This window comes from Eptatretus burgeri, chromosome 10, assembly GCF_056783735.1.
Source record: "Eptatretus burgeri isolate ZD-2024b chromosome 10, Ebu_testis_v1, whole genome shotgun sequence".
In the NCBI taxonomy this organism is placed as follows: Eukaryota; Metazoa; Chordata; class Myxini; order Myxiniformes; family Myxinidae; genus Eptatretus; species Eptatretus burgeri.
In genome coordinates this window covers 74,394,415-74,420,737 of record NC_140970.1, presented here as the reverse complement: position 1 = coordinate 74,420,737, position 26,323 = coordinate 74,394,415, and the positions used below count along the sequence as shown (strand labels likewise).

Here is a 26,323-nt window from a genome sequence, read left to right as displayed (position 1 = left end):
TGTGATGCTCTATCAAATATATTCCGTTTTTGTGATATATGAAATACTTTACCCGCAGCGCCCCCTACAATTAGGGTATGCGCAAAAATTGAAGGCCCCCGAGCGACCAGGTGAGTGCATCGAAGGAATTAAACTTTGCAGGTTCATGGTACTCAATGAGTACTACAACTATGCCTCAGGACATATTGACCGATTTCGCTTTGGTCAGGGGTCAAAGATCAATTAGTGCAAAAATCAATAATATGCGCGAGCTGGAGGTGCCTTCGTGCCAAATGCTACTCCTCCTCGGGTTATGGTCGGATGGTCATGAAAATCCACACGAGTCGTCTGGAATACGTTGTGCACAAACGATCGAGCCGGATTTTCGATTTAGATGTTTGTTCACCCACAGCACCCCCTCGAACTTTGGGGATTTCCGATTTCAAACCGCATTTTCGGTACTTTTCATTCAAATGGATACCGAGTAGTTATCAGGAGATGGACCTGGATGAGATTTGATATGCATAATCTTAAGGTGATTCCTTATCTGCTATATGACATCCATTTTTTTCTATATCTTGTAGTTTCCATGCTCGGCGACCCATCGCCGCCTACCGGCTTGTTTGTCTGTTTGTCTGTGTTTGTTTGTTTGTATGCAGGATATCTCAAAAAGTTGTTCAGATCCAGATGAAATTTGGTTGGCAGGTTGTGTGTGTCACAAGAATGAACTGTTTAGATTTTGGTGAATATCTAAATCCGGATTCGGCTTCTAGAATTTTTTTTTTAAGTGATTCTCCACCATTGAGAGATTGGGCTAAACCGATTGTAGAACACTATCTTTAAAAGTTGTGTGCGGATTAGGATGAAACTTGGTGGACAGGTTGGGTGTGACAAGGACGAATTGATTCGATTTTGCTGAAGATACGAATCCGGATCCTGATTCGAGAATTATTTAATATTTCTAAGTGATTCTTCACCATTGAGAGATTGGGCCAAAAACGATATATCGCACAATATTTCAAAAATTTATTGGGCCAGATATATTCTCGTGTATCAGGCATTGCGTGGTGCAGGTATGCGCTCCACCAAGTGCCCTTATTGTTCCTCATGTTCCACAACCACCTGCATCCTCCTACCTCCGAATCTAATAATTCTCATTATCCTTGTTTTGTAATTGTCTGACAAAATGATTTTTCCTTGATTGCCCACAGGCTTACTCCATGATGCTCCCCCCTGCATCGAGCGGTGTGTGGCATGATGCCCGGAGGCAAGCAACAGAAGCGGGCACTGTGCCGCCAATCAGTCGACTATAATGGACAGAGAGGATGAAAAGAAAATTGAAAGGATGGAATGCCGAGAATTAAAGCACCAAGGGACCAAAAGCTTAGGGCCTACTTAATTCTAACCCTTTGCTTCCCCACCATTTCCCCACTGCTTGTGTCCTTGTGACCCTAAATATGTTGTACTTAATGCAATTGTTTTCCCATGGAGTCATTTTATTTTTATTTCTGTTATATAACAGTAGCAGTGTGAATATGTGGGGCATTTGAAAGCTGGAGTTCAGTGATGCAATGTTACACTTTCATTTGGAACAGTGTTTTGAGATTATTTCTTTTCGAGCGAGTGTTCATGTTCTGTTCTGTTCTGTTTTGTTTTTGTTATGAGTTTCCTTGAGCACTTACAGGACAAGTTGTTACAAAAGCAATTTGGACCCTCTGTTGTTTTAAAATGGAGCAGCCAAATGTGGTTTGCAAATCGAACAAGTACCTTTATCTGTTTATAGCCAAGTTGTGGCGTGGCCTGGTGCTCGTCATCATCTTTACCCAATTCCATATTAAGCACATCCAATGGAGATCGTGCCCTGGATAACATTCCGGGGTTAATGTTCAAATAACAGGTGTGTCGTTGGAAGACGATTGGCGTAACTATCTTTCACCGTTCGGTCCATCATGTCCAAAAATTTAGGTTGCGCTGCATCGCTGCGGTTTTATATTATTGGTTTGCAAGAACGACGCCAAAGTGACGACGTCTCTCCCTCATCGATTATAACCTTTGGTGGATCAAAGAGTTTCTCGCTTGTGATGATTCTGCATTTGAGGTGCCAGACCACTAGTTTCTGCAGTTGACAGGCCTAAAGGCTGCACCGGCAGGAACCTCTCCTTAAAATGGGCAACACTGAACTGAACATGCAAGGATTGTGTCCAGGTTGTGGCCGAAACTTGGGATTTACCACTGTCTTCCTCACAGGCAACTTTATACATTTGTTTTTTTATTTTCATTTTGTGGAATTTGATCATTCGTCCATTTTGGTAGCAATCTAAGAGATTGTGTTCTTGAAGCTCAGGCTGTTGACTAGGTGGATGGGCATTAGTAGGCGGATGCTCAGAGAACTTTTCAACTATTTTGTTTTGAACGACATTTTTGGTCCTTTACGTAAATTTTGGAAAGCTCAGCTCATGTGACTGCGTTTGTGTACAAGTACAAACTTAAAGGTGAGAAGCCATTACGGACTTTAGTGAAAGCCAATTCGTACTTTTTTGCATTTATTTCTCAGCTTGTGCTGTGAGGATTGAAAACAAGAAACACCTTTTGGCAGTTTGTGCAAACGATTAACAGCTTGTCCATAAGTACTTCTGAAAACCTTATTTTACACGAACGTCGTGGCTATTTCTTCTGATGAATTTGCTTGATTACTCGAGTTTGTACATAATTGCGATCGAGGAGTTACACCGCTCTCGAGTGGATCTCCAAGATGTATTTTTGCTCTGAAACAAAAATTTCCGATAAACACATATCTCATTTTTCGAGTCTATTTAACATTAAGCATAGGATGTGTCAACCAGACAGTGTTTCCAGTTGTATGACAATCAGTTGCGTTGTGCGGGGTTGTCTGTTGTCATTGTATTTATTTTGTGTACTCGTAAGGGGAGGGGTGGGGGGGAGGAGTTGTTGAAGCCATTTTGTGGCCTGATTTTTCACGTTTCTTTGGAATCTTTGGAAGGGGGGGGGGGAGAATGAATGAATGAATGAATTTTAAATGTGAACAAGCAGTCTTGTAAAGAGGTGCCAAATTTTGTCATTTAAAAACAAAACAAACAAAAAAAAAACAACAAAACAGTATTTCTATGACGGCAAGTTCATTGAATATGTCCACGTACATTTGCTTGCTTTTTAAGATATCAAAAGTCTTCTTTTTTTTGTTATTGTAAATCTCCACATCATGCATCCAACAGCAGAAGCAACATTTGTTCACGTCATGTCGATGATGGATTTTGTATAAATCTTTGTAACAAAGTTGTCAAACGACAAAAGACTCATGCATTGATGCATGCCTTCGACCTTTTTTTAATCCTACGTTTTTGGGTTTTTTTTTTTTCTCTCCATCATTCGCAGGGTTCCTGTTGTTGAAATAACTGCTTTGTTGATATCATGACAGTTAAACTGTCACCGTACTTGGTCATAATATCCTGTTGCTTACAATGCTTCCCCCGAAGCAGGGTTTAAATTGAAGTTTATTATTTTCATTACTTTTTGGGGCAGCTGGGACAAACAGATGAAGCCATGTTCTCCCTCTCTACCTCGCTACACACATCTGTCTCTATCTCTCTCTCTCTCTCTCTCTCTCTCTCTCTCTCTCTCTCTCTCTCTCTCTCTCTCTCTCTCTCTGTCTCTGTCTCTCTCTCTCTCTCTCTCTCTCTCTCTCTCTCTCTGTCTGTCTCTGTCTCTGACTCTGTCTCTGTCTCTGTCTCTGTCTCTGTCTCTGTCTCTGTCTCTGTCTCTGTCTCTGTCTCTGTCTCTGTCTCTGTCTCTGTCTCTGTCTCTCTCTGTCTCTCTCTGTCTCTCTCTGTCTCTCTCTGTCTCTCTCTGTCTCTCTCTGTCTCTCTCTGTCTCTCTCTGTCTCTCTCTGTCTCTCTCTGTCTCTCTCTGTCTCTCTCTGTCTCTCTCTGTCTCTCTGTCTCTCTGTCTCTCTCTGTCTCTCTCTCTCTCTCTCTCTCTGTCTCTCTCTCTGTCTGTCTCTCTGTCTCTGTCTCTCTCTCTGTCTCTGTCTCTGTCTCTGTCTCTGTCTCTGTCTCTGTCTCTGTCTCTCTCTGTCTTTCTTTCTTTCTCTCTCTCTTTCTTTCTTTCTCTCTCTCTTTCTTTCTTTCTTTCTTTCTCTTTCTTTCTTTCTTTCTTTCTTTCTTTCTTTCTTTCTCTTTCCAGCACAGGACCCAAAGCCTTTCGCTGAACATCAAGATGTAAACTAACTCATTAAGTAAGATGCTTACGTCAAACTATCGCACTTAATTTGCTTTCGTCCCAATGGAATCGAGCACTTTTGGTCAATATTTTTGAGCAAGTTGGCTGTGAATTTGTATTTTTTATTACTATAGCTGGCAGGTTTGTCCTTTTTCGTTCTCACTTTGTCATGATCATCGACAAGTATGCTACCTTTGTATATTTAATGTTGTACAGCATTATACGTCTTGTGTTGTGCTGGGTTTTCTTTCTTTTTTTTATATAAATATATATATATATATATAAGCAAGTGTGATATCTTGGTAAAAAGCACTTCACTTTACTTACACATGGTAATTCTCATACTGTCGGTATCTGCTTAAAGCAGAACTCTCTGGATATCCACTTTCAAAACGGGTTTCATGTATACAAGTACAAGAACTTCATTTCCAATAACTGATCGTTTTTATTGTTCAAAGCATTTTGTTATTTAATGGTGCAAAAAGTTTAGGTTTTTTTTTATGATTTAATCATTATTGTCTTTTCCTTCACTTTAAATGTGCAGCTGAAAGGTAAACAAATGGATAACATCACGTTCCCCGTGCAAGAAGTTGGTTGCAACTGGAAGACCAATCGATGTGCATTTATTTTTATTTTTTTTAATTTCTAATTTGGAAAAGCGTGTTTTGTTCAACATTGTATTCAGAATTGTAACTGTAGAAAAAAATTAATTATGTAAAATATTTTTTCATAGATTATTTCTGTTCGGACACCAGTAGAAGGTGATTGCGTGTAGATAAAACATCGTTTTGTTTCCAATTTTGGCGGTTTTGCTGCCAAATGTCATTGGGATCACTTTGTGATCTTTGGAGGTTTGCCTTTTTTGGGGGGAAGGGGGGCTGGGGTGTCGGTGTTGGTCGTGGCAGAGGGCTGAGGGGGGTGGGGGGGTTAAAAACCAATGATTCCAAGTGTTGGTGCACTCTATGCTACTAAAACTGTATTACTCATATCAATGAAACATTTCTGAAATTGATTTGCATTGTAATGTGTTGACCATCTAGCTTAGGTAATGTATTCCAGATTTAGCTTTTGCAATACCAAGTGGAATTTATACCTGCAGTTGGTATGCAATCCTGTACAATAAAAGTGTGTGACCTTTTTATATTGCTGAGCAGAATGTTCTTTGTTTACAAATCCATGCATTTTATATACTGTGTGTGTTTGTTTTGGAAAAAAAAAACAACATATGTACAGTGGGGAGAACAAGTATTTGATCCACTGCCGATTTTGCAGGTTTCCCCACTTACAAAGCACGTAGAGGTCTGTAATTTTTATCATCGGTACACTTCAACTGTGAAAGACGGAATCTAAAATAAAAATCCTGAAAATCACATTGTATGATTTTTAAATAATTAATTTGCATTTTATTGCATGAAATAAATATTTGATCACCTACCAACCAGTAAGAATTCCGGCTCTCACAGACCTGTTTGTTTTGTCTTTAAGAAGCCCTCCCATTCTCCACTCATTACCTGTATTAACTGCACCTGTTTGAACTCGTTATCTGCATAAAAGACAGCTGTCCACACTCAATCAATCAGACTCCAACCTCTCCACAATGGGCAAGCCCAGAGAGCTGTCTAAGGACATCAGGGACAAAATTGTAGACTTGTGCAAGGCTGGGATGGGCTACAGAACAATAGGCAAGCAGCTTGGTGAGAAGGCAACAACTGTTGGTGCAATTATTAGAAAATGGAAGAAGTTCAAGATAACAGTCAATATCCCTCGGTCTGGGGCTCCATGCAAGATCTCACCTCGTGGAGCCTCAATGATCATGAGAAAGGTGATGGATCAGCCCAGAACTACACGGCAGGACCTGGTCAATGACCTGAAGAGAGCTGGGACCACAGTATCAAAGAAAACCATAAGTAACACACTACGCCGTCATGGATTAAAATCCTGCAGCGCACGCAAGGTCCCTCTGCTCAAGCCAGCGCATGTCCAGGCCTGTCTGAAGTTTGCCAATGACCATCTGGATGATCCAGAGGAGGAATGGGAGAAGGTCATGTGGTCTGATGAGACCAAAATAGAGCTTTTTGGTTTAAACTCCACTCGCCGTATTTGGAGGAAGAAGAAGGATGAGTACAACCCCAAGAACACCATCCCAACCGTGAAGCATGGTGGTGGAAACATCATTCTATGGGGATGCTTTTCTGCAAAGGGGACAGTACGACTGCACCATATTGAGGGAAGGATGGATGGGGCCATGTATCGCGAGATCTTGGCCAACAACCTCTTCCCTCAACAAGAGCATTGAAGATGGGGCGTTGCTGGGTCTTCCAGCATGACAACGACCCGAAACACACAGCCAGGGAAACTAAACAGTGGCTCCGTAAGAAGCATCTCAAGGTCCTGGAGTGGCCGAGCCAGTCTCCAGACCTGAACCAATAGAAAATCTTTGGAGGGAGCTGAAAGTCTGCGTTGCCCAGCGACAGCCCCAAAACCTGAAGGATCTGGAGAAGATCTGTATGGAGGAGTGGGCCAAAATCCCTGCTGCAGTCTGTGCAAACCTGGTTAAGAACTATTGGAAACGTCTGATCTCTGTAATTGCAAACAAAGGTTTCTGTACCAAATATTAAGTTCTGTTTTTCTGATGTATCAAATACTTATTTCATGCAATAAAATGCAAATTAATTATTTAAAAATTATACAATGTGATTTTCCAGATTTTTATTTTAGATTCCATCTTTCACAGTTGAAGTGTACCTATCATAAAAATTACAGACCTCTACGTGCTTTGTAAGTGGGAAAACCTCCAAAATCGGCAGTGTATCAAATACTTGTTCTCCCCACTGTATGTATGTATGTACACACACTAGTGGGGAATAGCTGGTGCTGCCCAGCTAGGTAATCGTTTCCAGGCAGGGTTTTTGCAACATGTTGGATGTCGAAAAGCTATGGAGTTATTGGCCTCATGGTGGTTACCTTTTGTTTGTGGGCTGGCGACAGCACTGCCTGGCCCCACATCCCATCCCAATATACACTTTTCTTGGCCTTTTGCGGGCCTCAAAATGAACATCAAGGCCAACGTGTGGTAATCTCAAACCTTGCGCAGATTCTGAAGTACCTACACCCAAAATTTGGGGACTCTTGGTGCTTCAGGTTGGCCGTGAAAGAATAACGTACAAACAAACAAACGCTTGAAAATATTTATGTGGAAGATATCTGTATATATCCTGCATATTGTTTTTTTTTTTTTGTTAAACGTCTCCTTGAGATATAGCCTATTATGAGTTAAACTGGTATGATGAAAAGCTTTTGAACGAGAATAAAAAAGGCAGAATGGTATGAATCACAAGTAGATTTGATTAAGGTGCACGACCAGTCAAAAGTTTTAGAACACCCATTTTCCAGTTTTCACTGAAATTTCAGCAGTTCAAGTCCAATGGATAACCTGAAATGGTACAAAGCTAAGCAGTAAACTGCCAGAGGTTAAAAAAAAGTTTAAGTTACTGAAAACTGAAAAATGATGTAAATTTCAGAGTTGTTAAAAAGGCCCTTTTCAGGGAACAAGTAATGCGTTCGCAACTGCAGCTGTTCTGCAGCAATGGAAGTAAATTAAACCTTTAAAGTTGATGTAAACAATTCTGACAGGTAACCCAACTTTTGTTGATTAGTTACAAACCCTCTGTCTGTATAAAAGCAGTGTTGGAACAGACTGTGTTGCTGCACTCTCTGAAGAATTTTTTGGACAATATTGCACTGTAGGAAGTAGTATATTGCTATCATCATGGTGAGAAAAAGGCAATTAACAAAGGAAGACAGACAGACCATTATAACCCTTAAAAGTGAAGGTCTTTCCTTTAGAGAGATTGAAAAGAAACCAAGGTGTCAGTAAGTGCATTTTCTGACACCATCAAAAGACACTTGGAAACTGGAGGAAACTGACCTGGCAGACCTAAAGCCACAACACAATCAGAAGCCAAGTTTCTGAGAGTCAACAGCTTGCGTGATCGGCGGCACACAGGACAGCTTCAAGCACAGCTCAACACTGGTCGAAGTAAGGAAGTCTCAGTTTCAACTGTGAAGAGAAGACTTCGAGCTGCAGCTTTGACAGGTCGAGTGGCAGTAAGAAAGACATTGCTAAGATGGCAAAATAAGAAAAAGAGGCTTGCCTGGGCCATGAAACACCACCAGTGGATGACTGAAAACTGGAAGAAGGTCTTGTGGACCCATCAATCAAAATTTGACTTATTCTGTTCATCACGCAGGATTTTTGTACACCATCGAGTAGGTGAAAGGATGGTTCATCAGTGTGTGACACCAACTGTCAAACATGGAGGAGGAAGCGTGATGATCTGGGGCTCTTTTGCTGGATCCAGAATCGGCAACTTGCACAGAGTGACTGGCACCCTGAACCAAAAGGGCAACCACAGCATTTTGCAGTGCCATGCAATACCCTCTGGTCTACACCTCATTGGTCAGAGGTTTATCCTACAGCAAGATAACGACCCAAAACATACCTCCAGGCTATGTCAGAACTACCTTAGAAGAAAAGAACAAGAGGGTAGGCTTCAAATCATGGAATGGCCAGCACAGTCTCCAGACTTAAACCCCATCGAGCTGGTTTGGGATGAACTGGACAGAAGGATGAAAGCAAAGCAACCAACAAGTGCAACACATTTGTGGAAACTTCTGCAACAGTGTTGGGAAGAACTTTCCGAACAATATTTGATTTCCATTGTGGAAAGAATGCCACGAATATGTTCGGCTGTTATATCTGCAAAAGGTGGCTTCTTTGACGAGTCAAAAATTTAGATTAAATTTTGTTCAACAAAACTATTCTATGATTTCTTTTTATCTGCAATTGTTTATTTGTTCTATGCTTTAATTTCAGAGTACATTGAAACATTAAATTGGAAAAATGGAGGTGTTCTAAAACTTTTGACCAGTAGTGCAGAAATGATGTGTGGTCAATATAGCAGACTAGGTTTGAGATGCCACAGAATCCTAGTCTTGATGAAGGCACAAATATATCTGCGTTAGAAGAAAAGATAAGTTATTGAGTTTATCCACTTGGTTGAGAGACATTTGCTGACATTTTGAGCATTAACCTGTTGAACCCAGACAAAGGGCTCATGCTTAAAATGTAAGCTGTACCTCGTTTTCTTTGGCAGTAAAAGTAAAGTTAACATACAGTTGATGAAATGCATTACATTGCAGACTCTATTCACCCAAGGCAGTTTGCAAACTTTGCAGCCCTGTTTTGGGAGCTGTTTAGTAGATCACAAAAGGGACGCTGAACTTTTTTTTTCTTTCTTATTTTTTGGCATGTCATCGAACTCCACAAGTTCACACTTTCTTTCAATTGAGATAAATCTTATCTTCAGGGGATTAAAACAAACTTTTACCACATTTCCAAGAAGCTAACAAGTATTTATGTTGAAATGCACTTTCTTCCCTTAAATGGAGGCACCACTGACTCGTCGTACTCAAGCAGCATAAATCTAACAACTCAAGAGTCTCAAAAGAAAATTTGTCTCTGGCTAGCAAGGGGATCATCTCTCCAAAGAACAATCAGGGTTCGCCCTCCATGAACGCATGACCGCCACCCCCTCTGTACGGGTAAAACCCCATCAGACACCACGATGAAGCTGGATTTTCTTTCCGGAGGTGAGTCCATGCCTCCTGGTCATTCCCCCTTCATGCCATCACTATGTGGGTGCCAACCGTGTATGTAATCCCTATCACAGAGTTCAATCCCTATATTCAAGTCTCTAAGGTCATGCGTTCATGGAGGTATGCTCTTTGACGGTATGTTGGGCTCCACCTGCACCCTTTTCTTCCTTTGAGAACAACAGCTCATTTCAGCATCAATGGGCGTCCACGTCTACCCCCTCACTTAAACCGGCAGAGTACCACGGTCCACGGAGATGGGTCGCCCAAAGAGTCTGCAAGAGAAGATCCCCCACACACCAGTTACATCCAATTGGGTAACCCCCTTTTTCTTACAACAAAGCACTTTACTTAGTTTAAATTGTGAGCTAGTTGGTACAATTCCAGTGTCTCGTATGTATCCCCCTGACCGTGTGTTTCCTCAGCAACCTCATCCAACATTTTCTGATTTTTCCCAAATTACTTGTAGGATTTCCTTCAATGCTTTGTCATTGCCATTGATTCTTTCTTGTGTTAGTTTCAGTGGTTGGAAATGCTCCATTGGTCCTTCCTTTTTATTGATCACTTGGGCACTTGTGCTGATGTTGGGTTTCTCACAAAATTTCACCCGCACGGTGTCTCGACCAAAAGTCACAATAGGTTCCTTTTCTGGGACTTCTGCTTCATCTCCACGTGAATGGTGCAGCATAGTTGAGTGGCTCAGCATGTCCTCGTATACTGCCATCTCCATCTCCATTGTTGTTGCCTTCTCCGTTGCTGAAGCACACTGTCTCACACATGCCCTGATTAATACTTTAATAAAAGCAATGACAACGATAATGGCTATAAAGATCATGAGCCCGATGAACAACCGGTGGATTATCTAGACTCCCCAACTACCAAATATTTCCTTCAACCAAGATCCTACTGGCCATCCTTTATTAAAGTCATGGTACTTCGCACCTTCAGATTTAATTTTTTTCACCAAATTATCAATTTCTTCTGAATTGTCAGGAATATAGGTGCAACATTCCGTACCTTTGACTGAGTCCCTCCTTTTCCTGCCAACAGCATATCAAGAGTGATGCGGTTTTGCATAACTCCCGTCCGCTAAGCAACCAATTCCGCACTTGTCTTGTAAAACCCCTCGCTCGTGGTGTTGGCGAGTTTCTCTGATGATGCTGCCATGTTAATAATTTCCCTCGCACTTTTGGCAGCTCCATAAGGAGGGATTGCGATCGTGAAAAATCTCTCAACTTCTGAAATTGCTCTTTTTGGTCTGGTCTGTGGCATAAATGGTAATTGGTCCACAACCCGAATTCTGGGTATTACATATTCCAAATAACACGATCCAGTCCATCCCACTGGCAACCATGAGTATGCCCCATATCTGCACACAAAGTAAGTTCCATTCAAAGGCGCCTGAGCTTCCAAAAAGTTATCCACTCGTCTCTTCAGAGGTATGGTTGTCCCGTTAGTTCATCCTTTAACGGTTATAATTTCGATACCATGTTCAACATAATATTGACATGTTGTATTTCCCAAATAAGGTCCAGTACCCCCATCTTCTGACTAGACAAATCAGTCCAATTTGTTTGTACATAGGTTGAAAATGTGGAGGTTACCTTTCTAATCCTTCACCCTTTTTCAACCCCTCATAGTGTCATCTTCAATTCAACGGGGTTTCCACTTGATTCACCTTTTGGTGCCTTCATCACGACATGCATTTTAGGAGTCCTATACTTCGGGTAATACCAGTGCTCCTTATCCGTACAATTGTACCCCCCATTTCCAATTTCTCCTTATCTCTGCCATTTTCCCTCGTACTGATGCTGGTGTCTTTTTCACTTTAGTTAAAACTGGTCCATCTTGTCTGCAGATTAAGTATCCACACATGTCTTCTCCCTTCAATGGGATTGTAAACAAGGGCAACCCATGTTTTGAGGAGTGGGGGGAGGTGTGAACACACCCAACATTTACTTTTGTCCATAGCCATGGCATACTCTAAAGATAGTGCCAAATAGGTGTTCAATGGATGATCCGCCAACTCTTTATGCACGGTTATTTCTCGTTTCTTCCTCTTATCGACCTGTGAGTTCGCAGGACCCAATTTCTTACTCTCTTTCCCATCATTGTGATCCCCACGTCATCGGTGGTCTCTTCACTGTCTTGCTTGTCCCCAATACTGTAAATTACCCACACAAATGAGTGTGAAAAGACTTGTGGTCATGACGAGGCAGATGTTACACCTATTCCACCATCCCCCTCGTATCTGTTCCATCTTGGGGTGCTGTATCCATGTTTTCTCCCGTCTATGGCTTGCAGTGTGTTGCGTGTATCGACGATGTCTTACCTTCAACCCTCGCAGCGGAGTGTGTTACCAGAAGCACTTGGTGCGGCCCTGTCCACCTTAGTTGTAAGCAGTTCTTCCTTGAAAAGCTCTTAATCAAGACCTGGTCTCCTGGTTCAAGCGGGCATAGTTGACTTTGGGCTGACTCTGGGAGCGCCTCCTGGACCTGTTAAAGAAATCCTTTCACCACCTTTGTTAGGGCTTTACAAAAGGTCAAAACTACCCCTTCCATTTGTTGCAGTTGCAATTGGTTCAAATCTATCGGGGCTGTAACTTGTACCTGCATTCGTCGTCCCATCAATATTTTGTGTGGGGACAATCCCATCATTCCATTTACAGTTGACCTCATGGCCATCAATACCAGGGGTAGGGCCTTCGGCCATTTTAGTCCCGTTTCATCGCAGATTTTCCCCAGTTTGTTCTTTAATGTCCCGTTCTGCCTTTGCACATCTCCCACCGATGGTGGGTGATAAGGGCAGTGAAACGATTGTTTTATTTGCAACGCATTACACATCTCCTTAGTTATGTGTGCTATGAAGGACCCTCCCTGATTGCTTGATATTCTGCATGGTATCCCATACCTACAAATATATTCCTTCATCAATAATTTAACTACCGTGACAGGGTCCCCCTTTCTACATGGGTAGACCTCCACCCATTTCCTAAATCTGCCCACTATCACCAGTATGTATCGGTAGTTACAGCACGGTGGCATGAGGGGGTGAGCTGCCTGAGTCTGTTTGTGTACTCTACCTGTATTCATTTTTATTTCTGACGAATGAGACAGTTTGCAATGATTTTCCACGATTGCCGCAAATCCAGATGCAAACCAAGTTTGATTTATCTGACTTACCATCCCTCCTTTGCACGCTTGTCCATTTTGATGTTAAGGGGCGACAGGTTTACCTTCCGGGGACTCCCATAATGCGGTATGTTCATTAAATCGACATCCTCTCGTCTCCCTCTTCAGGACTTCCTTATTATATGCTGCTTGTTGCATTTGACTAAGGTCGTTTAGTAACGGTAGGGTCTGTTCATTGGTCGCCATACTTTTGGATCGAGCCGCTGCCGTATTTCCATTACTGACATCATCAGTACCCGTGGAATGTCCTTTGCACTTCATTATTGCAATTGCCCTTGGTAATTGTGTTGCATCCATCAATTCTGCTATGAGGTGTCCGTTTTTCACGGGTGTACCACTAGACGTAATGAAATGTCATTCTTTCCATATTCTACCTGAATCGTGGGCCACACCCCATGCATACAAAAATCAGTATATGTAGTAACTCGTTGGTCTGTCCTTATTTTGCAGGCTGCAATATTTTATCTGCAACACTTATTATTTGGGCACACAGTTCTGCTTGTTGTGGTGAAGATGTATTTGGCAACTTTCCTGATTTGATGCATTCGTGGTCCGTGCACACTGCGTACGTAACCTGCCAGCAAGGTTCGGTTTTCCCCTCGTGAGGACCCATCAACATACAGTATTTTGTTCGGGTCTTGCCTCCCTGGGTGTGACAGACACGCGTATGCTTTCCACGCAGTCGTGTGGTTCCCCTTCACCTTCTATTTGCAAAAGTCATGCCGGACTCAGAATGGCACATTTCTCTACCTTGACGTTCGGTGCTGACAACAGAGCGAGTTCGTAAGTCAATATACGGGTCGCCGACAAATGTTGCGTATTGGCTTTCAAAATCATGGAACTGACACAATGTGACACTCTCACCACTCGAGGGTGTTGCATCACAATATCTGCCATTTTTTTGGACCGCAAACACTGCCACTGCCACCGCCCTCAAACACGGTGGTGACCCTCTTGTGAGCATGCCGAGTCGTGCATTAAAGAAAGTATTCAATGGATCGTTGTTTATGCCCATGCTGTTGTGTTGGCACTGCTTGTGCAAATCCGTTCTTCTTGTGTACGTACAGTACTAAGGGTTTCTCATAGTCAGGTAGACCTAATGCTGGTTCCGTCATTAATTGTGTCTTCAGACTCTCAAATGCTTGTATTCTCCCCTCTGTCCACTCAATTGTCATTGGTGCCGCCTCTAACATTGAGTCATACAAAGGTCGAGCTAGCAACGCGTAATCTATGATTCACTGTCGGCAATAGCCTATCATTCCACGGAACCGTCGCATTTCCTTCTTGTTCCGAGGTTTTGGCACGGCCCGTATGGCTGCGACCCTTTCCGCATTGATCCCTCACTCTCCTGCCATAAGAGTATGTCCGAGGTAGTCGACCTTGTCCTTCCATAGCTGCAGTTTGCTTTTGTTCACCTTGTGTCCCTTCTCTGCTAGCGCGGTAAGCAAGGTAACGGTGTCTTCCTTACATTGCTCTACCATGTCCGAGCATACAAGCAAATCGTCTACGTACTGTATTAGTATGGATCCCTCACTAAGTTATATGTTGCCAAAATCTTTATGCAGTTCTCTAAAAAAGCAGTGTCGGGCTGTCTGCGAATCACTGTGGCAATATAACTGTCCACATATATTGTCTACCTTGATAGGTGAACGTGAACAGTTATTGTGAGTCTGGGTGGACCGGTACTGAGAAAAAGGCAGAGCATAGATCGATCACTGAATACAGGATACCAGTTATAGGTTTTTGTTGAATACAGGATATGATGTTGTTGCCAGGATAGATGACAGTACAGTAACTGGATTAGGTACCACTGGATGTATGTTTTTAATACATTGATTGACTGCCCTCAAGTCCTGTACAAATCTCCAAGTGTCCTTACCCAGTTTCTTCACAGGGAAGATCCGCATATTACATGGGATGGTCGTTTCCCTGATCATCCCTTGTTCTCGGAGAGCGTCCATTACTGGAGCTATTCCCTCGATTGCCTCCTTCCACAATGGGTGTTGTTTAATCGTCGGCACCTTACATTGTGGGTCAATTTCGATCTTTACTGGCGCAGCATTAGCAACACGGCCCACATCATGAGGATGTTTCGTCCACAATTTCTCTGACACTTGTCTGTTTGTGACATGTCCTTCACCATTGGTCCCAGCACCTCCGGTGGTTCCCCCTTTCTAGTCATAATAGATATGTGTGCACAAGCTCTGATGGAAATACGTGTCACATTCTGCTGGCTCTGAGTCAAATTGAAGCTTACGACTACTCCAAGTTGGCTGAACCACACATCCCTCAATTTGAGATTTGTGTTAGCCCCGACGCTTCGGTCGGTCCACTCTTCAAATTCGTCATCCCTCTCCATGCTCTCGTAGGAGGCTGCACAATGGAGCGGTGAGTACCGTGCCTTGATTATCTTATTCTGTTCTAGCCGTGTTTCAACCTCAGGTATCCGATAGATTTCTTCTAAAAATGGCATTATTTGGTTCAAGAAAATCTCATCTGTTATCATCCACCAATAAACCACTGGACCCGAAGAGGCAAGTAATTGCAACGTTTCTTTCGCTGCATCATTGAGTCTGTCAAGGTCACCTCCTAGGTGGAGGGGCCCTTTGCTGGGCTGCACAATCGCACTCCATTGCGGGATCTTCGTCCCATTCCTCGTCATCCGATTCCATAGGTGGTGCTGTCAGTTTTGTTTGTCTAGTTACTCGTTCTTTATTTTTTCATTTGATTTTATCATTGAAATATTCATAGAAAGTTTTTTGGTTTTTTCAATTCCCCCAATCAATTGTGTACACAGGTCATTAAACCGATTAATCCAGACCTGGGTCACATGTTAGTGCTCATTCGCTGGCAGCACTGGAGGCCACTGAATCGCTTCCTTGGTGCGTCTCCACACGCTGGTTAGTAATTCAGTAGTCATCAATATTCCTATATCGGTAAGTGTAGCTTGATGAGATATAACAAACTCCTTGAGTCACCTTTCAGTCTCCTCTGGATTCTCGTTTAGTTCCTTCATTTGTCGTCGCATACCTTGCAAGTCCGCCTTCTTCCAGCAGCGGTGAACCCGTAGTGCTGCCACTGCCACTCCCCTGGCTCCCGGGGGAACTATTTCTATCATTAGGCAGACTGGTGTGACATTTTGTGTTGTCTGCTCCACTATATCGTTCAACGCATGTACTAATCCCCCTGTATGGTCTTGCGTTTCCTTCCCTTGTTCCCATTTGAGGCACCTGGGCGGGGAGCATGTTATTTGTCACTGGTCCAGGTTGTGTTTGCACTGTCCCGCCCAAGAGTGCCATCCATTTGGACACTTGCAGGTGGCGCAGTGTTTCTCAAATTTTGCTCTGTCATTGGTACCAGATGGTGTACTTGTTCTAACGCCGTTTTAGTTGCCGTGAGGCTTGTTCTCAGGCTCGCCACCGTAGAATTTTCTTCTGCCTTCATACATTGCTCCATCCACCACCCAAAGTTCAGGTATCATAACCAGACAACATAGTTCAAAGGCAAGTGTGGTGTCTTGGCATGAATTCTGTGGGCCTGGAAGCATCATTGAGGTGTATCAACACGTATGTACTATGGGGTATGCTTGCACATTATGTAAGCATATGAGCCGTGCTGCCACATTGTCTCGGGTCGCTCACCTGCATTTAATTTTTAATTTATTGATATTTTCATTTACGGATGCTTTCCGACGGTTGTGATTTTTTGTTTGTTTGTTTTTTTTCCTGGTGTATCTGCTTCGATGTCTGTTGGCACACAAAATTACCATACTTTCCCATTGTCTTGGGTCGCTCACCTGCATTTTCTTTTTAATCATTTTTTATCTTTTTTATCATTTATTTCTATTTTAATTTATTGATGTTGTCCACCAATTGTCTGATTTCCCCCCCCCCCCCACCCCAACAACCAGCTTCGATTTCCCTTTGGCATACAAAATTTCAGCTTTCTACATCACCTTGAAGGTGAGTCTTTAATGTAAGTCAGTCAGTGGTTAGAAAGAGCTAAATGTATCCTGTGTTGTGAAGTGCAGGGGGCATACATAGAGAATGGGTTTTTGCTCGCCTGTTCGAAGAACAGAGAGCTATAGTGATACCCCCGGCATGAGCGTGAAAATGTTAAAGTTTTTGGTGCAAGTTATTTAGAAGCTTGCCATTCATTTAATATGTGGACTAGGATGCTGATATTTGGCATGGAGGTTCCTTTGGGGTATATTATTGATGTAGTGAAGATGAAATTAAAAAATAATTTCAATTTTTCAAAATTTTTGACCTGTTTTGAACTTAACTTTTTTGTAGCACGTCAACGTTAAAGTTTTTGGTGCAAGTTATTTTGAAGCTTGCCATTCATTAATATGTGTACTAGGGTGCTGATATTTGGCATGGAGGTTCCTTTGGGGTATATTATTGATATAGTGAAGTTGAAATTATAAAATAATTTCAAATTTTTAAAATTTTTGACCTGTTTTGAACTTAACTTTTTTGTAGCACATCAACGTTAAAGTTTTTTCCTTTGTAATGTTTTTATCTACCACACTATTTTTTACTGATTACAATATACAAATACATATAATGCTTTAAAATTATTTGGATCAGACTTCACTGCAATGCTTTATAAAAAATATAATGAGACTAGTCTTTTAAAAACGATAAATGTATAAACAGGCGAGCATTAGGTGGCTTTGACACCAACTCTTTGGTTTTATTACCTCTGCCACCAAAGGTTATGTTTTCACTCTTGTTTGGTTATCTGCCTGTTTTTCACTTGTGAAATCGAATATTCAAAAGTATTGCCGGGTCCAGGGAGTTTAACCCATAACTGGATGGAAAGCCAAACTGTTCTCCCTTGGAAGCCTACAGCTGAGTTTCTGGGAGATTAATGGTGCACACAGAAAAGCAGTTAAGCACAGCACAAGAATGGCACAAATACACGGACACAAGCAAATTTAATGAACTAAATAATAATTTAAAACCAATAATCAAATATGTTCAATGACAATAATTCAAATTATAAGAATGAAAGAAAAACGTGACGTAACCGAAATCTAATTCTAATTGAGGCGCCTCCACACAGACTTAAATACAGACAAGGGGAAAATGAACCAAAGAAAATTCCCTCCTTTGTCCGGGCACTTAGCTGTTTGCCAGAGATGGTCTTGAGGGAGCGTTGAATCGAGGTGCTTTGCGGACGTGCCCAACAAAATGGTGCCAAGCCACCTTCTCACCATGGGAAGAACGTATGTCAGGCAGTTCGTGAGCAGTATTCAACACCAAGGCTCAGATACCGCCGTGCAGCTTCATTTCACGAGCGAATATGCCAACCGTTCCTCTCTTGTACCCGGTCCATTCAGAACGATGGCCCAAATGACGAGACGCTTTATGAGGCCCCGTGATGAGGCCATGAGGCACGCTCTCCTTCCCTCCTCAGAAACGTACATATTTCACGGCTCAACCAAACCGACAATGGCCAACGTCCTGCTCAGCATGTGAGCCAATTCACAAAGCACGAACACGAGAATCGCGCAGCCTTCATCATCCTGAGAGCAAAAGCGAGATCCTCCGTGTCCTCTGACTCAGGTCCTCTCCCGACCACATTGAGTCAAAAGAAAGGAAGGATCAACGTCATGAGGCAGAAAGAGGGAACCAAGAAGTTTCAAGGTCTCATTTTATTTGAAGGGTATGCACAAGACCGGTCAAAAGTTTTAGAACACCCCCATTTTTCCAGTTTTTACTGAAATTTAAGCAGTTTAATGTTTCATTGCACTCTGTAATTAAAGCATAGAACAAATAAACAATTGCAGATAGAAAAGAAATCATGGAATAGTTTTGTTAGTCCAGCAGCATAGCAAACCTGTTGTGCATTTTGTGATACAAGCACCAAATTTGGCACAAATGTACATTAAATTGTTGCGAACATTTTCAGATATTGGGCCACTTGAAATTCTCTCTTTATGTCCGCCATATTGGATTTCAAAATGGCCGCCACTTGAAATCTACATTTGCGATTATCTCTGGACGTAATTCAGCTATTGACTTGATTGTGGTATCTAAATGTATGTTTTTGGGGGCAAGGAATCCAATGGTACCATTTTCAACTTAATATTATCTATCACAGTCTGTTATATAATTTTATTTGGAAATTATCTTGGCAAATATTGGATTCAACACAATACTTTTGAAAAGAATGTCTCTAGTTCTGTAAATGTCTTAGGTATAATACTGACATGCTACATGCTCTAGTATTTGAGGCTAGGTGTACTGGTATCTGAGGCTAGGTATATACCGGTACTGAAGATACGTGTACATAAACAGTGTCATGTTAACAAGTTCAGCATTGCCACAAGTACATGTATGTTGTTGACTCATGATCATGTGCAGTCCCCTTCACACACACAGAGGGCTGTGCACTGAAGGGCAGCTTTTTTGCACTTGCAGCGCCTCACACACCCTTTCTTGCACTTGCAAGAAACCAGCTCAATGCAGCTGTGAGCTGCCTCAGTTAGCCTGGTCCAGTAAGGTGTGTACTGTCCTTCTCCAGTCCTTGACCAACCCCAGTTGGTTGGTGGAGGGAGCTCTGGTGCTGGCAGCAGTATCTGACCCCACACATGTCCACCTTGATACACTGCCCTCTTGACATGTTCCTCCAGAGCTGCCTTCGTTGGAGGGATGAGCTGCACATTGTTCTTCCTTGCGAAGAGTTTCCTCCTGGCCTTGTCAATGTCTGTGCATTTGCTGGCTCGATCATACAACAGGATCACGAACCTCTCGATGATGCGCATTGCATCGTCTGGTATGTCACGATGTGCAGAGGACAGCAGCAGCAGCGCCTCAGTGAGTTCTGGCAGTACCGTCTAGACTGCCCACGCAGTCTTCTTGCCATGTCTATGAAAACTCGACACAGTGTCGCATCCAGTTAGAGCGTGGAACATTGGCAATGCACGAGCCCTCTCTCGTCCCAATCCAGCTGCTATTTCGTGTGCTGCTCAGTATCGGAAACTCTGGCCTGTTCCGAATGCCAGCCACAGTTTGTCTTCTGGTTGCAACTCCTGTGCCAGGGACACTGCCAGCACCACAACATCGGTATCTACAGTCCGGATGAGTATTGCATGGTGTCCATGCTGGACTGCGTGAGATGCATGCATCAACATCCGACTGTCAGCTTCTTCATGGTTACATGGGGCGAGTAAGGTCAGATGTGGCAGTAGTGGCTTGCTGAGCACTGCCTCTCCATCAGTAATGACGACTTGCTTGTCCTACTGGTCAAACCATTCCATGAGAGCTGCTGAGAGGAACCTGAACAGTTCAGTCTTGTTGCTGTCCACTCGTAGGAAGTTCTGCCAGTTTCTTGGTATGGCTGCGGCAGCCACCACACATCTCCGCACACCTTGTCCCTGCTTTGCACGTGTACTACCTTTCAGTGAATCAGCAAGGTAAGTATCCCAGACCAGATCCAGGTGTGACACTGTTTGCAGCTTCGTGGACATATATGGGATGAAGATCTGTTGTGCATACTCTTCAAAGGTCTTTGATGCAGCCGGCTTCAGCATCTGGACGATGGCTGCTCCATCAAGCACAATACAGGTCGTGACAGGAGTCTCTGTCTTTGCGTCGGAGACTTCTTCCAAGCATGTGAGGAGATCACTCTTGGTACCAGTGCAGAGGCTTCCACCATCAGACAATGCAGGAGGACATGCCTGATTCTCGTGACAAAAGAACTCCTCAAGGTTTCCATCCCTCATCTGGCAGCCAATGTACAGGTGTGCGAAGAGTTCACGGTCATTCTTGATGGAGGCGAGCTGTTGCTGACCTATGCTCTGGCTTCTTGGAGTGGAAGTGTTGAACACCTTCAGCTTGTTACGAGGAATGGGTGCGTCCACTGCCTTTGTTCTGTCCAACAGACACTCTCTGGTGAAAGCCTCGAACTGCTCTTGGCCAATCCTCTTGGCATTCATCACGGTCTCCACAGCAGCAGGATCTGCGATCTCCTTTGTGTCCAGTTTGACTACATCCTGACTTTCCTCCTCGAATGGGTTGCCCATCTCCTCTATGACTCTGACGAGAGAGCGAACATCTTTCACAAATGAGGCCTGTACACTTGGCGGCTGATCATGATGACGTGTGTCTGCTGTTTGCCGTCTCCAGTGTTGGTTCCCATCCTGGAATTCTTCGATCACCCTGGCAACTTCTGGTCCCGCAACCATCCAGCGACGTAGGGCACTAAGGTTGTCAGTGAGCCCAACTGCTCCACCGTCTCCTTTGATGCAGGCATTATTCTGCTCATGTGCCTGGTCAATCGGGATTGAAGAGAACACGCTCTGTGTTTTCTGAACGGTGAAGTGGCTTTCCCTGAATTTCCTGGCTACATCTGGGTGTTTGATGGTGAGTTTGGCCATGTCCTTCAGGTGCACTGGTATCCACCTAGCACAGTGGGTGTGATCCAGGTCATGGAACCAGGGGACCAGCTCTGTCAGAGCATCGAGGTACATCATTAATGATCCCTGCCTGAGAGAACGCACATACACTAGAACCAACAGTTCTAGTTCCAGCACGGTTGCCCAGTCGTGATACTGGGGGATGTCTTCTCCTCTCTGGCAACACCAGTCTTCAAACTCCGGAAGGTCCTCTGCATCCCCGGTTTCTCCCAGACAGTAGTGGTTGTAGGCATGGTGTTGCAGGATGTACAGCGCTGCTGCAGTCACTTGATGTGCTCTTCTTGTGCGCAAGACATGGGATGCTCGCAGGAATGAGTCTGCTGTCCCTGCTGTCGCAATCTCGGCTTGCACCCAACCACTCCCTTTCAGCCAGTCCCCCAGTGTCCTCAGTGCCACCATCTCTATGTGGAGGCCACCAAACATCACCACTATCTGGTCTTCACCATAGCTCTCTGGCCACTTCCACTGTATCTGCTTGGCCAAAGCAAACAGTGGCTGATCAACGGTGACCACTGGTGTCTGTCCAGGATTCAGGTGTTCCACAGAATTCTTCACGACGTCCATTGAGTGCCGGATCATGGCCACTGTGTGGGATCATGTGTGAGTGCCGGATCACTGTGTGAGTGCCCGATCATGGCCACTACCATTGGATTCCTTGCCCCCAAAAACATACATTTAGATACCACAATCAAGTCAATAGCTGCATTACGTCCAGAGATAATAGCAAATGGATATTTCAAGTGGCGGCCATTTTTAAATCCAATATGGCGGACATAAAGAGAGAATTTCAAGTGGCCGAATATCTGAAAATGTTTGCAACATATTATTGTACATTTGTGCCAAATTTGGTGCTTGTATCACAAAATGCACAATTCTTTTGAATACTTGGGCTAAGCCGCCCCACTATGTTGAGCAAAATTTAATCTAAATTTTTGACTCATCAAAGTAGCCACCTTTTGCAGAAACAATAGCCAACAATACTCGTGGCATTCTTTCAACAATGGAAATCAAATATTGTTCGGAAAGTTCTTCCCAACACTGTTGCAGAAGTTCCAACAAATGTGTTGCACTTGTAGGTTGCTTTGCTTTCACCCTTCTGTCCAGTTCATCCCAAACCAGATCGATGGGTTTAAGTCTGGAGACTGTGCTCGCCATTCCATGATTTGAAGCCTATCGTCTTGTTCTTTTCTTCTAAGGTAGTTCTGACATAGCCTGGAGGTATGATTTGGGTCGTTATCTTGCTGTGCGATGAACCCCTGACCAACTAGACGTAGACCAGAGGGTATTGCATGGCGCTGCAAAATGCTCTGATAGCCCTTTTGGTTCAGAGTGCCAGTCACTCTGTGTAAGTGGCCAACTCTGGATCCAGAAAAAGAGCCTCAGATCATCACGCTTCCTCCTCCATGTTTGAGTCAATCAGAGATGGTTACCATAGGCTTGCTCATCATGCCAAGCTTGCATGTGCCAAAGGAAACACCCAGAGCCTTCATGTATCCATCAAAATCACGACTGTCAACCATCTTCCACGATCCACAGAAAGTCTCGGCCATTGTGATCGCAAAGTACCGGAGGGTTCACAATATCAACCCCAAAAACCCCCGCGAAAAGGAACTCCACCAAAAAACAATCGATGCCCTGATAACCGATGCAAACTGACCCTGATAACCTGATAATCCTGATATATATATATATATATATATATATATATATATATATATATATATATATATATATATATATATATATATATATATATATATATATATGCGTGAAAGAGCTTTTGTTGTTATTTGTTCGAGGTCTTGGTACATAATTCCTGTACGAATTCTCACCTGTGCAAAGTTATTCACATTTTTGTGTGACTTTAAGCATTCCTTATTTCAAGACCCTTCAAATAAAATGAGACCTTGAACTTTCTTGGTTCCCTCTTTCCACCTCATGACTTTGATCCTTTCTTTCTTTTGACTCAATCTCTTTTACACCACAGCACAACCACCCGATGCATGTACCAGCTCATGGCTTGGCCCCTCTCCACGTACAGGAGTGGACCAAGAAGAGTCCATGAGTTTGATGTGGTCTCATAGTCACCTCTAACAAAACGCTTTGCTCACCTATTCTGCACTCGTGGGTCCCCTCGAGCTGGAGGACGAACTCTACTGAACCGAACTGATCCCTTATTATCCTATTGTTTACCTATACCCAGTCCAATTTACATATACTCCGTCGAATAACACTCAAGAAAATCCCCAGTCATAAAATGATTTAATAACAACATGCTGCTAGAAACTGCTTGTGAACACAAGATGGTTCAATCACCACAAATCTCCAGAACACTCTCTCTCTCTCTCTCTCTCTCTCTCTATCTCTATCTCTATCTCTATCTCTATCTCTATCTCTATCTCTATCTCTATCTCTATCTCTATCTCTATCTCTATCTCTATCTCTATCTCTATCTCTATCTCTATCTCTATCTCTATCTCTATCTCTATCTCTATCTCTATCTCTATCTCTATCTCTATCTCTATCTCTATCTCTATCTCTATCTCTATCTCTATCTCTATCTCTATCTCTATCTCTATCTCTATCTGTCTTTCTCTATCTCTATCTCTATCTGTCTTTCTCTGTCTTTCTCTGTCTTTCTCTGTCTTTCTCTGTCTTTCTCTGTCTTTCTCTGTCTTTCTCTGTCTTTCTCTGTCTTTCTCCTTCTCTCCTTCTCTCCTTCTCTCCTTCTCTCCTTCTCTCCTTCTCTCCTTCTCTCCTTCTCTCCTTCTCTCCATCTTCCCACGCAGCTCTAATTTAACCGCAATATTTATACTTGTCACCATTATACTGTACTCAACTTTTTCGGTTAAAACCTCACTTCAACATTACAATGTCTTACCTGAGCAATAATAAATATATACACTGTGTTATCCATGCAGTTAACACAATCCATACAACACCTAATTGTCACAAAGGAATTTGTGACAGCTTGTCCCTGAAAAGGCTTGGTCAGTCAAGGTTCCCTGGCAAGTGGGAAATAACGAGGCTGTTATAGTAGCAGTAGTAGTGGTAGTAGTAGTAGTAGTAGATTCACACATATTTTTGGAATAACTATGTAATGTAACAATGTATTTCATTGTAACAATGCATGCAAGGAAAGTGGGGAGATGGCAGGTGGAGGTGGGATGAAGGGGGTGAATTAAAAGAAAATGGAAGGGAAATGGGGAAAGAGGAGGTGAGTTGGAGGAGGGAAATGTAAAAGGATACAGGCTTCCACGTTTGGTTTTTAATTTTTAAAATTGTCAGAAAGGTTTCAAAGATTTTACTCATTTGAAATTATAGGAAATGAGATCCTTTTTATTTTCCTTGTTTTTGATCGGTGTCAGCTGGATTCTCATATCCATTCAAACTTACTATTCACAACACAAGTTTTATTTAATTTTATTTTTTGCGGGGAGGGGGGAGGGGGGGAGTATCAAGACCATGTTCTGTAAAGAATATGTCCTTATTACAACACCAGCTGTCTGGATAGACTCGTAATGAAAACAAACACTTTCTTTTGAATCCTTCTGGATTGTGGACCTTTGCAGCCAATCGCAGATCACATCACACAAAGACCCATTGTCAAAACACATGGTTGCCGGTCTGTGACAAGCAGACCAAGTTACCAAATCCAAATGTTTGCTCTGCGTAAACACCTATACCTGCTCTCCATGCAAGAATGATTTGCTTTTCTTGAATTAAGGAATCACCTTAACGATTACGTATGTTATAGCACAGCACTGACTGGCACTTGGACTGACACTATTCTCCCATGTCATGCATAGTCTTGTCAACTGACCATTTTACAGCTCCGACAAGAACGGCACTCGGTTGAGTGGATACCCCAACAGGCTGAACAGTTTACGTTTTGTATCCCACTGATAGGCTGGATCTGCATCTGGACCCGTTCTAAAATCGAATTAGCTTCTTCTTGTCAGGCACCCAACTCATTCACCAAGTTTTGTCATTATCTCTCCACAACTTTTTGAGATATCCTGTGTGCTATATATCATTTTTAGCCCCATCTCTCAATGGTGAAAAATCACTTTAAAAAAAATCTTGTATCTAGATCCAGATCAGGATATTCACCAAAATCGAAACAATTTGTCCTTGTCACACACCCATCCATCCATCAGGACCATACTCTGTGCAGAGCATTGGTGCTGCCTAAGCAGTCTCCTAAGCTATTGGGCACAATCCTGGATGGGTCACCACTCTGACTCAGGATACCAGCAAGGTGGTATTCATTTTGCCGACCTCAGAAGGGTGACAGGCAAAGTCAACCCCACCTGGTATTAATTCAACAGCCAAGCGGGATTTGAACTTCGGATCTTCGGATCCCAAGCTCACCACCCTAACCATAAAACTAACACCAGGCATACACACCCAGCTTGTCCACCAAATTTCGTCCGAATCCATCCATAACTTTTTTTTAGGTATCATGCTAGATATCGTTTTTGGCCATAATCTCTTCATTGTGAAGAATCACTTCAAAGAAAATTATCAGATCCCAATTCGGATTTTCACCAAAATCTGATCTATTCATCATTGTCATGCACATAACCTGTCCACCAAGATCCGTCCGAATCTGTTCATAACATTGAGATATTCCTGCTCACAGACAGACAACAGACTGACAAACACACAAGAATGATGTTGTGCAGAGCACGAGACTTGCAAAATTCCGAAAACAAATTTGACCTTAAAAATAATGGGTGTTTGATTTAATTGATGAAATTTGTAAATCCTCTTCAAATTTCAAGTCAATCGGATGAAATGAGCATTTTAGAAATTCCACCTAAGTTGTTGG

General features: G+C 42.9%; 1 protein-coding gene across 5 annotated transcripts in view; it reads left to right on the top strand.

Moving 5' to 3' along the window:
* LOC147018890 (MDS1 and EVI1 complex locus protein EVI1-A-like) overlaps positions 1-3,914 on the top strand; it is a 458,835-nt gene extending 454,921 nt beyond the window's left edge. For 4 of the 5 annotated variants that reach the window (XM_085899010.1, XM_085899007.1, XM_085899008.1 and 1 more), the window contains exon 17: positions 1,191-3,913. In XM_085899010.1, coding sequence (XP_085755136.1) covers positions 1,191-1,292 — 102 coding nt within the window. In that variant the 3' untranslated portion in view covers positions 1,293-3,913. Of the gene's footprint in view, positions 1-1,190 lie in introns of all 5 variants that reach the window. The other variant, XM_085899009.1, reaches the window with a different exon arrangement.
* Positions 3,915-26,323: the final 22,409 nt, after the last annotated feature.